Raw genomic sequence first — 17,454 nt, 5'->3', positions numbered from 1 at the left:
TTTTATTTGATAGTAAGCACGTTCTGTTTAATCTTATGTTCAATTTACAACAATAATTTACATTTTATGTTCAATTTACAATAATTTAAAACATTCAAAATTTAATATGAATAAAATATTTTGTTAAATATATTAATTAATATGTTCAATATAGGTTTTTCATTATGAACTAGCTAACATGCCCAGCATTGCTTGGGTTATCTTAAGAAAACATCAAACAGTTTAAAAACTACTTGTGCTTTTGTTAGTTGATAACTATATACTTTGAATATTTGCTTTTTTTCTCGGTATCAATGAATTTTGCCATTTTTATTTTAATCCTCTCTTAATAAAATAAATGTTTTCTTTATATATCTTTTCAGAGATTTGTTTTATTGCATTTTATAGAAATGTTTGCAAAAGTTAAAAATTTCTCTCACATGAAGAAAATAATTTTTAATAGAGCAATTTGTAACAATTTTAAAAGTAATATATTTCAACAGGAGATAATTATATTTCAAAGAAATATTGAAAGTAGATAGAAAATATTATTAATACAATTTTTTAAATACCTTCAAAATATTCATGTATCAATAGATTTTACATTGGAAGCAATAAACTAAATTAGTATTATTCAGGTAAAGGATGATTAAAGGTAACAACACAGTTGCACATCATTATTTCAGAGCTGTTAAACAGTTTGCTTTTCAAGAATTCTATCTGTATCTGTTATGTTTGGCATTTGTCTTCTTATTTTACTGATGACTCCAATTAGCAATCTTTTCCTTTTACACTTTGTTTTAACAATAAAATTTTTTCAAGTAACACTGAGGACAGCTAAGTTATTTTTCTCAAAGTTGTCTGGCAAGGAAGGTAACGACACTGATGATTTTCAAAACTATTCTCCAAAAGATAATGGATCATAATGGGCAACAAAGATTTTCCAGATTAAGCAAAATAGCAGAAATTGTTATGATTAATAATATTTGAAAGGAGAGTCTAAAGCATTATAAAAAAAACCAAAATAATGCCAAAACTTGTTTGAAGAACAGTAGGATGTTGTCTTCTCCAATTACATTTAAGCTGTAGTGATTTTCAAAGCTACAATGCTAAATGACAAATACTAAATGCCATGGAATTCTGATCTCTTGAAGAAAGCTAAGACTGCCACTAGAAGTTATAATGACTACTATTGTAAAATGTAATAGCTGATGGTATTTTTTAAAAATTAAAAATTTGAAGAAACTAAGTCGTCCTCCTTTCTGCCATGTCTAATCATAAGTTTTTCTTCACAGAGACAACCTTTTATCATAGGCTACACCTCTGCAGAATTATGTAAAACAGTTAAACTTGTGGCCGCCAGCGCCAGAGATCCTGAACACTGTCTGGCAACACTTGTCAAGATCACGAACTCTGTCTGGCAACACTTGCCAACAAGAGTGGCTGGCAACGTCAAAAAAGGAAAAGGCGCGAAAGTTTGTTGGATTTTGTCTGGGTGTTGCCCGAGGATGTCTGAGACAGTTCTAACTTTTTCTAATAAAGTTCTTTTTTGTTACTGTTCGTGTTTGCCTGCTTAATGTTAGATCTAAACATCAGTAGGATCGAATGACAAAAACTAATTAATTTAAACAGTTTAACTAAAATTTAACTAAAACAGTTAAAATCACTGATGATAAGCCAATTAAAAGAAACATACAATTTTAATTAAAAATTTTGTTATCATCAGTAAATGTTTATTTTGGAAATCTGTAATTTTAGTATTTGTTTATTAATGACTAAATTTTAACTGTTTTCATTTCTACATTAAATCAAACAAAATATTTTTTTCCTTTAAAAACATTTTTATAAGAAAATAATGATTTTATAATTATTTTTTAGAATTTATTAATTCTAAAAAATAATTGTACTGCTAGAATTCATTTTTATTTCTTAAAACACAGTAATGTCTACAAAAATTACATCATCCATAAAATCCTTTAAAAATGTATTTATTTTTTAAATTAAAGTAACAATTTGCTGCAAACCTACACAAAATCATAAAAATTGCATCATTCATGACATCATAAACATAATGCTGGCTGTAAAATCTATTGCAGCAATGTTTCCACTGCATCTTCCAATGTTATAAAAACTTGTGCAAAGGTGGCAAGGTTTTAAAAGCAAAATGGAAAGTTTTTGATAGTTAGCACTGCATAAAAAGTAGGTAAAGTACTAGGTATTTTCTAGGAAAAGAAAACTGAGCTCTGCAATGTAGTTTTTTCTGTTTCGGCTTGACATGAAAACATAAATGTGGTGATATGTTTCTAATGTTGTCTACAGCAATTTAAAATCCACAGGCTTGAGAAAGGGCATGCATGTCCAACATAATAACTCAAAAATGTCAAGAAATGTTTAAAACACCCACATGTAAAGCAGCAACCCATCAACTACAGCAACTGGTTAAAACATGCACATATGCAGCCTCGCAACAGACATGTCTGCATGTTTTCAAAATTGATTTTGTCACAATATTGCTCATGTTAAATGCCCATTGTAAAGATCAAAATAAAAATTTGTCACAGAGATCAATGTGAATTGACAGCAACTGAAAACTTGATTGACCTTTTGTCTGCGACCAGCATACAACAGGCAATCAGACCATAAACTTTACATGGCAAAGTTTGACCTCAGATTTCTCAGCCCATAGATGGAGGTAAAAACAAAATTATGCATTTGTCACATCATCAGCCTTGTCTAATCATACATAGAGTCTGTTACAAAATGATACTCACTGAGAAATAATAACATTAAAAAAATAATTAGTACATTATGAAACAATACAAGGAAATTAACTATTGGTTTATTATGATATAATAATAATTTTATCAAAAAACAGTAATTAAATAATATATAAATAAATTGTAACAGTGTTTTATCGGATATACTTGTCCCAAAATGATAGAGCCATTTCAACATTTAAATAAGAAACTTTACATATTATTAAAAAGCAATATGTCCACCTTGTTTATTAATTACTTTTTAAACTTTATCTCGCATTATATGAATAAGATTTTTTCTCTCTTCAGCTCTGATTTCATACAAAGCATCAATTATTGCCATTTTTAATAATTCCACTGATGTATATTGATTTTCATTCCTATATATTTTATTTACTAAGATACTAAACATGTTTTCTGTAAGATTAAGATCAAGAGAAAATGGGGCCAGTCCATAAGATGCATACCATTTGCCAAACACCAATCCCAAGTTGATTTTGCATTATGAATGGGTGCATTCATCTTGTTTTTAATTAGAAAACCTTTCCTTCAATATTTTCCGCAAATGGTATTAAGTGCATATCTAGTTCTTGCTAATATCCTACAGCATTAATTAATAGTAAACATTTGAATTATCTGAGTTGATAACTTTTCATAGATAATTTCAATATAAAAAATACATAATATTTATATTACTTTCTTACAGATTATGAGATAAAATTCAAAGTTGTTTTATTGAATTTGTTTTTGAAATAATTTGTCACTTACAGGCTTAACACTAAGTTAAATGACATATTTATGGAAATATGTAAGGATAAGAACTTTTTAATCATATTTTTTATTAATTTTATTCCTTTTTTTAATTAATATTAATTTTATATAATGAGTATTTGAGTATTTAATTCATTTTTTCTAATATTTTGCCAAACATCTGGCCCATCCATATTGAATTTGTTCTCATCACTCCATATAAGTTTATTGCTATTTATCATTCCATGTCATGTGATGTTTAGCCCATTCCAAAGGACTGTCTTTGTAGCTCTTATATAGAGTCAAAATTTGTTTAATTTTCTTATTTTGTAGATATATCTGAATACTGTTAATTTTGACACATTTATGTCAGATGAGATGCAATTTGCCTCATAATCATTGTAGAATTGCTGTTTACTGAAAATTACTATTTTGGATGGGCGTTCAGAATCTTCCAGATGCTTGTTTGTTCCATATTCTCCACTAGAGTTGATATAATTTGCTGCAAAATGATGAGAACAGTTTTTCTCTTCCTATGATAAAAACCTTTAATTTATCATGCATTCCAGAACTGTATTTTGTAGAAATTCACCCCTAATCTACTACTGTCCTGTATTTTATACTATACTATGTACTATTTTGCAAATTCATTGCAACTTAACTGCTGAAGCAGAGATGCCTCTCTCTCCTTCTGGGAGAAGTATATCATATACAACATTGTTAAAATTCATTTATATTTCTATTTTTACTGATTTTTGATAAAATTATTATTATATGATATCATAATAAACTGATAATCAAAACAACAAAATTCCTTTTTGTTGTTTTGTAATGTTCTATGCAAACAAATATGAAGGAAAAGAAATAACTGTTTATGTGGCAAAATGACAGGAAATCAGGAGCCAGTTAGGCCAATTTGGCCAAGGGGTAACTGATTTCATGTTAATTGTGAAGCTCTAAATTCATTTAGTAGTGGCATTAAAACAATTGATGTCTGCATGTCTGGAAATCAATATGCTTCTTATTACATTTTTAATACCATTACTTCACTGTGACTCTATCACTTTGGAACAGACTATATTTCCAAAATCTCATGTTTAATGATCATGCAGTTGGTTTAAACATACAACTGAAATTGGCCCAAAGACCTTCCTGGTAAATTTTGACCTCTAATATTTCAGCCCATAGATGGAATTTCAAAATTCTGACTTCATCACAATAGCAGCCTTGTCAAGTTGTACATATTTGCAAAACATCATGTTTAATGGTCATATACTTGCTTTATACTGCAGTCACAGATAAAACACATTCTGAGTTATGAAGAGCTTTGCTTATGCTGTGCTCAATAATTGTAGTTTTAAATGTTGAAAGTTTATCTTCTCATAAAACAGAATAGAAATTATATCATCATCAATCAACACCTGTGCATTTGTTACAAAGGAAGAGTGACCATGGCAACATTAAAAAAAATGCTGGATCAGGAGGTAAGCATGCAAGTATGCCATGCCAGGAAAGGCTGCTGAAGCATGTCTGTTAGAATGAACTGCTAGGTCTTCCAAACTGAAGGTAAAGTGACTGGAACAGTAAGGCTGTAAAAAAGAAAGTGCACAATCTTTGCAATTTCATCTGTATATAATATGAATTTAAAAGCCTACTACCCACATAAAAACAATTATTAACCAGTATAAAATTCAAAAATAACAACTTATCTGGATTAAATAGCATGCAAAGTGAGACTGTTATGTTTTTGGATGTATCCAAATTTAACATGCATTTGACAGCAAACTTTATGTTAGTCTAAGAAAAGCAAGGATTATAACAGAGATTTCTTGATGCAGACTGTAAAGTTTCTAAAGAGTCAATACAACATTTAATTGCATATTGAGTAAAGATGTTGGCAGAGTACACTTTATGACTGCAGAGCACTACAACACTTATCTTCTGCCATGCTAATTTCAACAATCAAGGATCAATTTTGTGACAGAATTCTGCATCTTCCAGAATGAATGTGTCTGCCACCATAAAAGGACATTGAATAAAGGTATAATGTGTCTTTCTCTATGGTTTATTAACATTACTGTCATTTAAACTAACACACATGTTGTTTTTAACGTGATAAGGATGCTGTATATTCTATATATATTTATGAAGTCACTTTAATCTAAAAACTTTTTGGTTGACAGTCTCACAGCACTTCTAGCTAGAAAATTAAGACTTTATTGCCCAAATTGAATCGATGTTATACAAATGCATTTTGGGTTGTTGTAAGTTTACAACCCCACTTCAAATGCTGTTAAAAAAACATTACAGTTAGGAACCCAACATTACTTATATATCCACTTTCACATCCTTGTTTTCCATAAATATACATAAAACGTTCTCTATATTCCTTGTGTAAAGGTACTCATTACCAGGTACTAGTACAATATATATATATATATATATAATAGACTCACAAAAACCTTTAAGTGACCAGTAAAATATTTAATTGAAAAAACAACAAACGTTTTTGACCGTATTTTTCGGTCTTCTTCAGGTTAAAAGTTCTGAGATTTGAAAAGCCGTTGTGCTTAAAGATTTAAAATTTTAGAACGTTTTGGAACATATCCAACTTTGTGTATAAAATTCATTCTGCGCATGCATATCAAGCATTGCATAAACAAAAATATATGAAAATATTATTTTACACATATAAGAAAGGGTGGAAAGACACCTTAAATAGAGTTGTGGGGTCTTCCCCTTCATAAACAAACTTCCAAGCTGTAAAAATATTAATCACATCCTTATAGTTGATGCAGTTATTGTGTAACCCCGCTTTATATATTTCCAGAGTTTCTAGCATTCATGTGTGTTCCCTTCTGTGTGATAGTTTAATGATTTGTGCGTTATGCAAGTCAGCTCTTATGCCCAGGGTCGAAGCATAAGTAGATAGGGCAGTGGTGTATCTGTTATGATCAATGTCATATTTGTGTTCGCATATATGCTTATCTAGAGAGCATATTGTGGAGCCAATATACACAAGGTCTCTTTGAAATCTATGGTCCTTTAATGGGACAGAATATACCCCTGGAGCAAATCTTTTGTCTATGTTGTCTTCACAGTTGTGCAGGATGTCATAAATAGTACTATGCCTCTTATATGCAATTCTCTTGTTTGTACACACAGCAATTTCTCTGTAAATTGGATCAAGGTGGTGGTTATATTCAACCACAGCCAAAGACTGAGAATTATTGGAGTTGTTTGTGCATAAGTTATCGTTGTCATTATTATATACTTGTGATGAATAGGCAAACGCAAGGTTCTGAATTAATCTTTGTCCATACCCATGTCGTGTGGACATGGTCTGGATGCATTGTAATTTTGCCAATGTATTGTCGAATTTTGAGTGGTGTGTGAATGCTCTTTTGGTTAGGGTCTGGAACGCCACTATCTTGTATGAAAAGGGGTCATCAGAATTGGCAGAGATGAACAGAGGCGTGTAGCATGGCTTGTAATGGACCTTGGTCAATATCCTATCACCATCCAATTGTATATCAATATCAAGGAAGGTTACATTTTAATTGCTTATTTGGTCCAATTTGATGCAGAGGCCATACGGGTTATTATTCGTTCTCTATATTGCATACAACATAATTTATAATAACACAAAAACATAAAAATTCACGACTTTAGGTCTTATTTTATTTTAAATTTATCCAGTATTACATATTCTGTTGTTAAAAGTAACTATACATTAGTTCTTCTAGTTAAAATACTGTATAAGTGTAAATTACATTATATTACAATATAATTTTTTAAAAAACTATTGAATAGTAAAGGGTAAAATTACTTACAATTAATATTCTGTATGTGTGCATATATATACATATTATACAATGATTTTTCACAAAGTACATTATTCAAGTTTTCACAAATGCAACACATCTTAAGTTGTACTATTAATATACTTAGTGTGATGAAACACCCTCTACTAACTGGTACCAGTGAGGGTTGATTGCCATGCCCTCTGAAATATTAATTAGTTTGTCTTTAGGTTGTTTCTTTATTTCAATATGTTCTTTGAATTTCCTTTTGTAAATATTTTTCTCAATATGTAAAATTTTTATATTATTTCTATTAATCTGACAGTTGTTGTTTATTGTGTGGTTATACCATGGTGAATTATCATATTTAATTTAAGGTGGATAGCAACTTCATGTTCTTTGATTCTTTTTTCTAATGTGCGACCTGTTTCGCCAATATGTGTTCTTGGGTTGTTACAATTACACTCTATTTTATAAACTGTTCCCACTTTTTTAAGGTCATCATTTTTTATTTTACTGTCATGTTGGTTGTTAATATTTTTATATATACTTTGCAATATTTTATTGGCCAAAGATGAGACCAAACTAATATTTTCTTTGTTCAGAATTTTATTGCAATTCTCAAAAATATTTTGAAATAAGGAAAGATTTTGTTTTTTATCTTGTTTGTATTTAGTATTATATCTATTGGTCCAGTATTGTTTATGCCATTTTTTTAGTTTTAATTTAGGGTAATCATATTACAATACAATTTTTTTTAAATTGTATTGTAATATAATGTAATTTACTCTTATACAGTACTTTAATTAGAAGAAATGATGTATAGTTCTCCTAATTATTGTAAAAAAAATGTTATTTTATTGTAAAAAATTACTTTTATTGTAAAATACCTTTATTGTAAAAAAAACAACAGAATACATAATACTGGATAAATTTAAAATAAAGTAAGACCTAAAGTCGTGAATTTTTATGTTTTTGTGTTATTATAAATTATATTTAATTATATTTATGAAAAACAAAGATGTGAAAGTGGAAAACTTTATGTTATTTCTCTATGAAACATGTAAGTCTTTGTTTATAAAAACAAATTTTTATACAATATATAAGAAATGTCGGGTTCCTAACTGTAATGTTGTTGTTTTTTTAACAGCACTGAAGTGGGGTTGTAAATTTACAACAACCTGAAATGCATTTGTATAACATTTGTAACGGTTCAATTTGTGCAATAAAGTCTTAATTTTCTAACCAGAAGTGATGAGAGACTGTCAACCAAAAAGTTTTGGATTAAAGTGACTTCATATATATTAGGGCGACTGGAAAGCAATGTTTTTTTAAATTAAAATCAAACAAATAAATTTTTAACTTGTTTTTATTTTTAATCAATGATGTAATCACCCTCATTATCAACAACCTTTTGCCATCTAGTGCACAAATTTCAATGCTGGATCAATAAAAATCAATTGGTTTTTGAGAAAAATATCTGGAGATGGCATTTCAGATATCATTCAAATTTTCAAATTCTTTGTCACATAGAAAGTGTTGTAGCAATCGGAATAAATGGAAATCCAATGGTGCAATCTCAGGCAAGTATGGTAGGTGAGGCAGTACCTCCCACCCCAATTCATTAATTTTTTCAGGATTTTCTTGCGCAGTGCGGTCTTGCATTATCATGTTGCAGAATAACGCCTTTTCTGTTGACAACTGCTGGACACTTTTCAATTAAAGATTGATCAACTTGATACAATTGTTCACAGTAAAGGTCTGCATTCACAGTTTGTCCAGGTTTCAGCACTTCAAACTGAACGATTCTGCAAATACTCCACCAAACACACAAAAGTGCATTTTTGGGATGTAAACCTTGCTTAGCAGTACTTTGTGGCGATTTATTCGGAGAGAGCCACTGCCTTTTGCGTTTGGATTATCATAAAGGACCCATTTTTCATCTCCAGTGATCAAAAAACGCTTCTGTATTGTGCAATGGCACAATACAGAAGCGTTTTTTTGCGATACGAAGCAATAATTTGCATGTGGTGAATCGGTTAGCTTTGTTTTCTTCTGACAGATTATGTGGAACCCAAACACCTGCTCTGCATACTTTACCAATCTGCTGCAAATGTTCTTGGATGGTCGAGCAAGGTTGGTTAAGACTGTTTGACAGTTCCTTGACTGTCTGACATGGATTTGCTTCCACTTCTACCCTTAACACATTATTATCTAAAGTTGTTGGTCTTCCTGATCCATACAAGTTGGAAAAATCAAAATTACCAGATCTGAACTTAGAAAACCACCTTTGGCATTTACGAACATCTAATGCACTTGGATAAACATCGCAAATGTTTTTGGTAGCAACTGTTGCTTTACTACCCTTGTGAAACTCAAAAAGCATACAATGACGGATATGTACCTCTTCTGGTATTTGACTGGCCATTTCACCCAAAATTGCAAAACAAATTTAAGATTTAATTATTTACAAGTAAACAAGTCACTTTAACCTTAAAATGTCTTTTGCACAGCTTTGAAGTACACAATGAGCTAATAAATGATAAACAAATATTGACACATGCAGAAACAACATTACTTTCCAGTTTACCTAATATATACCTAATATATTTTTGCTTAGATGAAACAAAAATTCCTACAAGAAGACCAGATCTGATGTTTAAACTAACCAGGTAACCATCCTCATCTCAACCCTATTCAGAAATGCTGATATATTATGGACATGAAAACTGTAGAAAAGATTCCTAAAAATAAACAGCAACTGCAGGAGTGTATTACAACAGTTTGATATCATAAGCTTGGTTTAGAATACTCAAAGAAACACATCCACCCTATTCTGGAATGCTGCAAAACTGTTATTATGGCTCAAGATGTCCCTGCAAAGTATTAAGATTTTTTTTTTTTCAATGAGAAATAATTTTATTGTGTTTTTCAGGACTACTTAGGTTGTGAACACCTGTGTGCTATTTTTTTGCTTCCATAACTGTAAATGGCACAGTTCATATAACTGTTCATTAACAGTATTGGTGAGGCTGTGGTGTGAAATAACATTTAAGTTTGATGTAGAATTATATGTAATAATTGCATGTTTTTGTTTATTCTTCTAATTATGTTATCATTACAAATTGCAATTATAGTTTAAATATACTATTTTGCACATCTACTGAATGTGGTTTGATATATCATAGGTGATGCAAATTCCATGATTGCTACTGTATATGTATGATTCTTAAAATAATGTAATCTTATTTATAGAGTTAAAATACTGAAGAAATTTAATTAATACATTTTTATTATTGTTCTGAATGTTTATATAAATAACAACTTAAAACAAATAACAATATTCATAAAATAAATAATATTTACTTACTGTTCTCCACAATGTACAGCCTTAAGTACACCAACAGCAGCTGTAGTAAGTCTATCAAAACCATGACCAACATGATCTGCATGGCATTTTGTTCTATCTTCAAACATTATTTCTCTTGGTTCTGATGATCGAGGTAGATAATGCAAATTGCGAAGTTCATTTAAGCCACTTCTGAAAATAATAATAGAAAATTCAATTTAGCTTTTGAAAAACAAAGTATACATTTACCAAAAAATACAAATACATAAATTTTTTATATAAATTATTTATATTTGTAACATTAGATAATATTATACTTAATAACAATAGCAATATAATTTTTGTTAAATTATTCAGTACACAATACGTACAAACAACAAAAACAAATTATGAAAAACCTAATTAAAATTTGATTACATGTTTAAGTTAACTACAAGAGAAAATTACAAATGAAAACTATAATCCCTAATTAACTCATAACACCAAAAGCTTAGTTGTAAATAACAATCAAACTCTTATTGAAATCCTTATAGAAATTACTTTATATATTTTTACTATATAAAGAGACAACGTATTTTTCGTTTGTGACCACTAACCGTGAAAACTACTGAACCAATTGTTACCAAATTTTAACTGTAGCATTTTATGACCCCCGGAATGTTTACCACTAATCAAACCTGCAGATTTTTTATTAATTAAATAAAAGATATCATCGAGGGTTAAGGCTTTTATGTCCAACAGATGGCGTTACGAGTATGACTCCCTAAGTTCGCTTTTCTGTGAGGATGAACTAAAGCAGATCATCTTCTACCTATCTATATAAATAAAAATGTAATGTTCATTTGTTCCTACCAATTCCTTTGAAATTTTCACACAACGCTGCATTCGAATATGCACGTGTTTTTATATAACATACATGTCGAAATTCCCCCACTGGGGGGAGATGAACAGGATTAGTGGCTTACCGTAAAGAACTCTGCTTCTATAACTACTATTTTAGATGCGGTTTTTTGCGTTTTTGATTGCGTTTTAATAGGGTATGTCAACAGAATATACACTAAAAAGGGATTTTTCAATATTCCCCCCATGGGGGAGAGGGAGAGGATTAAGGCTTACCTTGAAGAACTTGGCTTCTATTATACTATTTTAGATGCGCGTTTTTGCGTTTTTGATTGCGTTTTAATAGGGTACGCCAAGAGAATGTACACTAAAAAGAAAATTTTCGAAAAATTTCCCCCCACACGTGGGAAGTGTTATACATTTATAATAGATACATTTTGAGCCACAACAAAGTGTGGCGGGGTCTGCTAGTCTATAATAATAATGTATAAATTAAGTTTATTCATATAAGTAATAAAAATTTGCTATGAGAAAAAATAAATTTTCTTATGGCAACATAACATAACCAGATAATTTTAAAATTTTGAGTAAATTTCATTCAAATCAGAATAATAAATAATAATTATCAATTATGATAAATGATTATTGTACTGTACAACTACATTAATTACTCTATTAATATTAATAGAGTAATTAATACATAATAATATAATGATATAATATGATTTTATAAGTATATCAAACATCACAAAACCCAATATGTATATAGAAACATCACCAAATGATCACCTAACTAATCAGGCTATTATAACCCAATTACTTAATTAAGTGATGTTTCTATGATTTTATAATAATCATATTCTATTAAAATCAATGATATAATTAATGCAATAGTTATAAAAAAGTTTCTTCTATTTTCATAAAAACAAAACAAAAACAAACTTAAAATTCTCAAATACAGGTAACCCCCATATAACATGGCACTTCTATAGCACAGATTCACTCTTAACACGGTTCGAGAATTGGGAACATCCCCCATATAACATGGAGGTTTTATAGCATGGGTTCATTCTAACACGGTTCAGGAATTGCAAAAAAACCTTTGTACAACATGAAATGTAATAAAGGGTGTGTTCTTTTATACTTCTGCATAACTCGGCGTGAGCATTCTAATTGTTTTTGTGGCTACTTTGAATGCTCTTTCAACAATAATCCATTTAATGGTTAAATTTTACAATTGGGACCCTTCTTTTGCCTCTAAAAGCTCATTTTAGAATTATAGATTCCTCCATCACGATACTGTCGATAGTGCAAGCACTGCCATCTTTCTTTCACCGTCATTCCTAAATGCCTACAAACAGCAGTGCACTCCTGTTGCAGAGCGACCGCTATTAACAAATGCACCCAAAAACTGTTACCAGTTGATGATGCTCATGCTGAGATCATCATATAGGATGAATAATCCTCTGGTAAAATATTTACTTAAATAATAAATAAGTATTTTACCTATGAAAAAAATGAATAATAAATCCGATTTAAATAAGGATTTAACATGTTTTTTAATTTTTGAAACCTAATCCCCCTTTTCTCACTAGTTCTTTGTTTCGCATAACACGGATTCACATAACACTGCAATTTTTTGGAATGTAACTCCCATGTTATATGGGGGTTACCTGTAATTCATTTTTATAATAGTATTCGATTACTAAAATTTTTTTTTTGTATTTTTCTTTTATTTTACAACTTGAAACAGCTTTTTCTCATGAAATCTAATTTTATTACTTTTAGAAAGCACCTTTAAGTTTTTATCTTCATTTTCAGTTCTTTGTTGCTGAAAACCAAACAATCATCAATGAAAATTGTAGTTTTTTTTTTCCTTTTCACTTTTAGATTCTTTTTAAAATAATTAGCCAAGACTAGAAGTATAAAATAGTCTTTTTCAAATCTACATTTTCCACTACCTGTTTCCAGTAGATAAAAGCAGTTACACCACCAAAGAAGGTATGGATGGACGTAAGCAAGACCACCAGTTCCTTTTTTAGAAGCTATTTATAATTTTAATTGGAAATGTTTTTTGTGTTTTAAAAGGACTATTTTATACTTCCAGCAACAAGTAGCCTACAAAGAAAGATCAGTCGCGAAAAAGTGTATCGTCTTGGAACAGAAAAAATAAATGGTGATCCCTTTTGGGCAGATTTCGTCTTTATTTTTATTAAATAAATACATTTTAAAATAATTAGCCAGAGTAGCATCAAATAAAAAATTGACTCTACCGTAGAATTGTTGTATCCTCATGTGCGTTTGAAAGGATTACTTGAAAAGATACATCTTTGTATGTATTGTCCACTCAATAATTTTTTTTTAATTTTAGATTCTTGTTCAAAAATCAAACATTCCATCATTTCTAAATTTTCAAACTTAAAAAAAATACACAATTGATATTTTTTTCTCCTATTTTTCTTAGAGAGTTAAATTATTGTCAAATTATATGTGTTTGCCTATTTTCTTATACTAATCTATATTATCATGTAAGAATAATCTTCTTTGAATTTTGGTCATTCAAAGTTTTACTGAATGCAGAACAATCTCATTCAATAGAACAAGCATTTCTCTTCTCTGTTTCAAAAAATTTTGACCTTCCACCTCAATTTATGACTAAATGAATCAAGATGGAAAACTTCATAATTTTGGATATGGCCTGAGATTCATTTTTGTTAGACATTCAGTTTAGAAAATATTTAGAACTTTCATTTTTGAAAATATTTCATTTTAGAAAATATTGAAATCTCTGAGAGGATACTTTCCCTGAGCTCTCTCATTCTGGTTGCTATTTTTCATTTAGTGGTTTTTGTATGTACCATTAACATGTCTCTGACTAGAATTACACATGTTTTTCCTTTTTTCTTTCTTTCCATTCCTATTTTTTCTTCCTTGTTAAATCAAAAATTGTTGGTCATATGTCTTACTTTCATTCTGTTTTTTTCTTAAAAGATTTCTATAGCCTAAAACTTCTTTATAACTTATTAAAGATAATCTTGTTTTCTGGTCATTTATTCTTGTCCATTCCTTGTTACTTGTTCTTCCAATTTCTCTAGCCTAAACATGATAATCTGTTGAATCAAACTCTTAGATAATGTTAAGATTTTTATTTTCAGAAAATTGAAAATGCAAAAAGATAAATAAATGAAAACAAATATCTAGAAAATAAGAATTTAATTCAAAATGTTCCTTAACAGATTGTAAAGGCAAGACAATGACTATTTTATAAGAAAGAAGAAAATGGAAATTAAATAGCAAGAAATGATTAACTTAACATAAAATAATTTAAATCAATATCATAAATTTTCATTTAAACAAGCAATTAACAAATTAGTGCTATTTTCTAATTCAATAATTTAATGTGAGAATACATAAGTCTTGTATTGCAAATTTTATGCTTTCCTAAATGCTTCAACTTATAGAGTTCACTACAAACTGAACCATTTGGGAAAATCATATAAATAAAAAGAAAAGAGATTTCTAAGGCTTAAATAATCAGTTATTTTTATTACTACCAAAACCACAAATTAATTCATATCCAAGGATCCATGATTGACTTCATCATATAATTTGAAAGATAAAATATTCTAAATTACTAATATATTCAATTAATTTAAAACAATACAATCTTTTAGTGGATTTATCAAATTAATATTAATAAAATTATTCAACTGTAAAACTCAACCAACCATAATTTTCAGTTGTCTATTGGACATTGTAAAACTTATATTTAAGTTTCTTGATTTTTCATTACACATATTAGAATGAACATATGAATCAAAAGTGAGGTTTTGTGGCGTGTTCTGTATCAACATTTGTATACTTAAATCTTAAGTTTTTCTTTTATATTTTGTGGATAGAATTATTTAAAGTATCGATCCAAAAAGTTTATAAAATTTTAATCATTTCTAAATATTTTTAAAGAAAATAAAAGTTTTAAATCTTTTAAATTAAAATATTCATATTAAAAATATAAATACCATCATTCAATTTAAGTAAATAAAATGTGATCTATACCTTTTTCTTTTACAGGGTGATTTAGGCATGTCAGCTGTAGGAACAAGTTGTTCTCCTGGTCTAATCCAAACAATAGGTCCATCATTACTTTCTTGTGGAGATTCCATTTGGACGGAAGAAAGCTGACCCCATGGCATAGTCAGTTTTAAAAATGGGCATTTTTCTAATTGGTCTAAAAATTCAGGAAAATAATCACCAACTTCTTCATGTACTGTTCCTACTACACTGATCTGATGCAAGGGACCAGCTCTGTAAGTTCCCTTGCTGTATGTTTTCTGAACCTATATTTAAACAAAATATGCAATTGAAATATATGTAACAAAAATAAATAAATAGCAGTTTTAAAAAAAATATATATATATATATATTTTTTAAACTGTTATTTATTTATTAAATTTTGAACACAACAAATGATAAATTAAAATTACGCATATACACAGGGCTGCCACTGTCCCTTTGACTTTAAAATAGTTTTTAGAGACTTATTCAAATTAAAACAGGGACTTAATAATTACTTTTTAAAATAATTACTAATAGATAATGTTTAATATATAATTATATTTTCTATAATTATAAATAATAAAATTTTTATAGCATAATTATGTTGACTTTACAAACATAATATACAATTTTGATCTTATAATTTAGGCTTTTTAGAAGGTTTCTCATTCCAAGACTGAGATAAGGCAATCTCATCTTCTATTTATAGTACAGTTTAAGTTTAGATATTTCCTTCTGTTTTCCTTTCACTTCCCTGCAAGCTGTTTCAGCTCCTATTAGCATAGCTTGTGCTACACTAACTTGTAAAAAATTTTTAGAATCAGCTACTTTTTAAAGTCAGTTGTTTGCCATTTTAAATGTTTCATCTGATATGTATTATTTTTTCTTTTTCTTCTTTTTTACATTCTTTAATTTTTCTTTGTTTTTTCTAGCTATTTCTTTTCTCTTTTTAATTTTCACATCTTTCTTTTTCAATTCTTTTTAATTCCACTTCTTGTTTTATTGTCTCTTGTTTGTTTTATTCTCAGAATCTAAATATTCCTTGTACTCACCATGAGCAGCTTGAACCATTGAAAGTAGTTCTTTGGTTGTAACAGCTATGGCCAAGTTTTCCAAACCTTTAAAGCACTTGTATATCATTACTAAATTTAATATATGTCATCCATCAAAGTTCATAAAAAAATTGAAAATCTTCATTCAACATAAGTGTTACAATTTGACAATGCTACAGCAGTTTCCAAAATTTTTGAAATATTTTCATATTCCAAGTTACAAACATCTAAATTTAGGTTTAGGTTCATAAATTGAGCCCAACAGTAATAAATTCTTACTGCAAATACATTTGAAAGGATTTATTTTTCAGTGAGGAGCAATGACCATTCATCCAATAATATAATTCTCAAAATATTTAGAGAATCTTTTGAGTGATTTCAATAATATATTTCTTTTTCTTTTAGCAGAAAATCATTATTTTGGTTGAAGGTAGAGGAATCTTTAGAACAAATCTTTATTGATAAGAGACAATTTTTGTAAAATTTCTTCTAAAAATTTTACAAAAATTACAAACATTCTAGAAATTGTTCCTTCATTCCAAGAAATTTTATAGCAAGAGCAGTGTCTTTGTTGAATATTGATTTCTAAACACACAGGGCAGCTATGATTTTCTAACTCATCGCCCATAGCTTCTCATAACTGGTTTTATAGATACAGAATTATGTGATTGTTAAGCAAGAAGCTTCTATATATGACTTTTGAAACCATTCAGGGCACAAAGAAAACACTATCAGGCATATCTGAGAGCAATTTCTTGCCTACCATAATACCTGATAGAGTAAATTAACATATTTCTCCATGTCAGATTTACATGTTCTTATCCTACCAATAACTTCAAACTTTTCATCGTTGATGTAAGCCCACATAC

The 17,454-nt window shown here is 29.0% G+C and overlaps 1 protein-coding gene across 1 annotated transcript in view; it reads right to left on the bottom strand.

Moving 5' to 3' along the window:
• The window catches only part of LOC111619497, a 98,021-nt gene that overhangs the window by 24,326 nt on the left and 56,241 nt on the right, over positions 1 to 17,454 (bottom strand). The window contains exons 4-6 of the mRNA XM_023361227.1: positions 15,534 to 15,814; positions 10,659 to 10,829; positions 3,299 to 3,318 (exon numbers count right to left, since the gene is read on the bottom strand). Coding sequence (XP_023216995.1) covers positions 3,299 to 3,318; positions 10,659 to 10,829; positions 15,534 to 15,814 — 472 coding nt within the window. The remainder of the gene's footprint in view (positions 1 to 3,298; positions 3,319 to 10,658; positions 10,830 to 15,533; positions 15,815 to 17,454) is intronic.

The sequence above is a fragment of the Centruroides sculpturatus genome, unplaced genomic scaffold (genome assembly GCF_000671375.1).
Source record: "Centruroides sculpturatus isolate CEXI.00-Female unplaced genomic scaffold, Cexi_2.0 scaffold44, whole genome shotgun sequence".
In the NCBI taxonomy this organism is placed as follows: domain Eukaryota; kingdom Metazoa; phylum Arthropoda; class Arachnida; order Scorpiones; family Buthidae; genus Centruroides; species Centruroides sculpturatus.
This window is presented reverse-complemented; position numbering and strand designations above follow the sequence as displayed.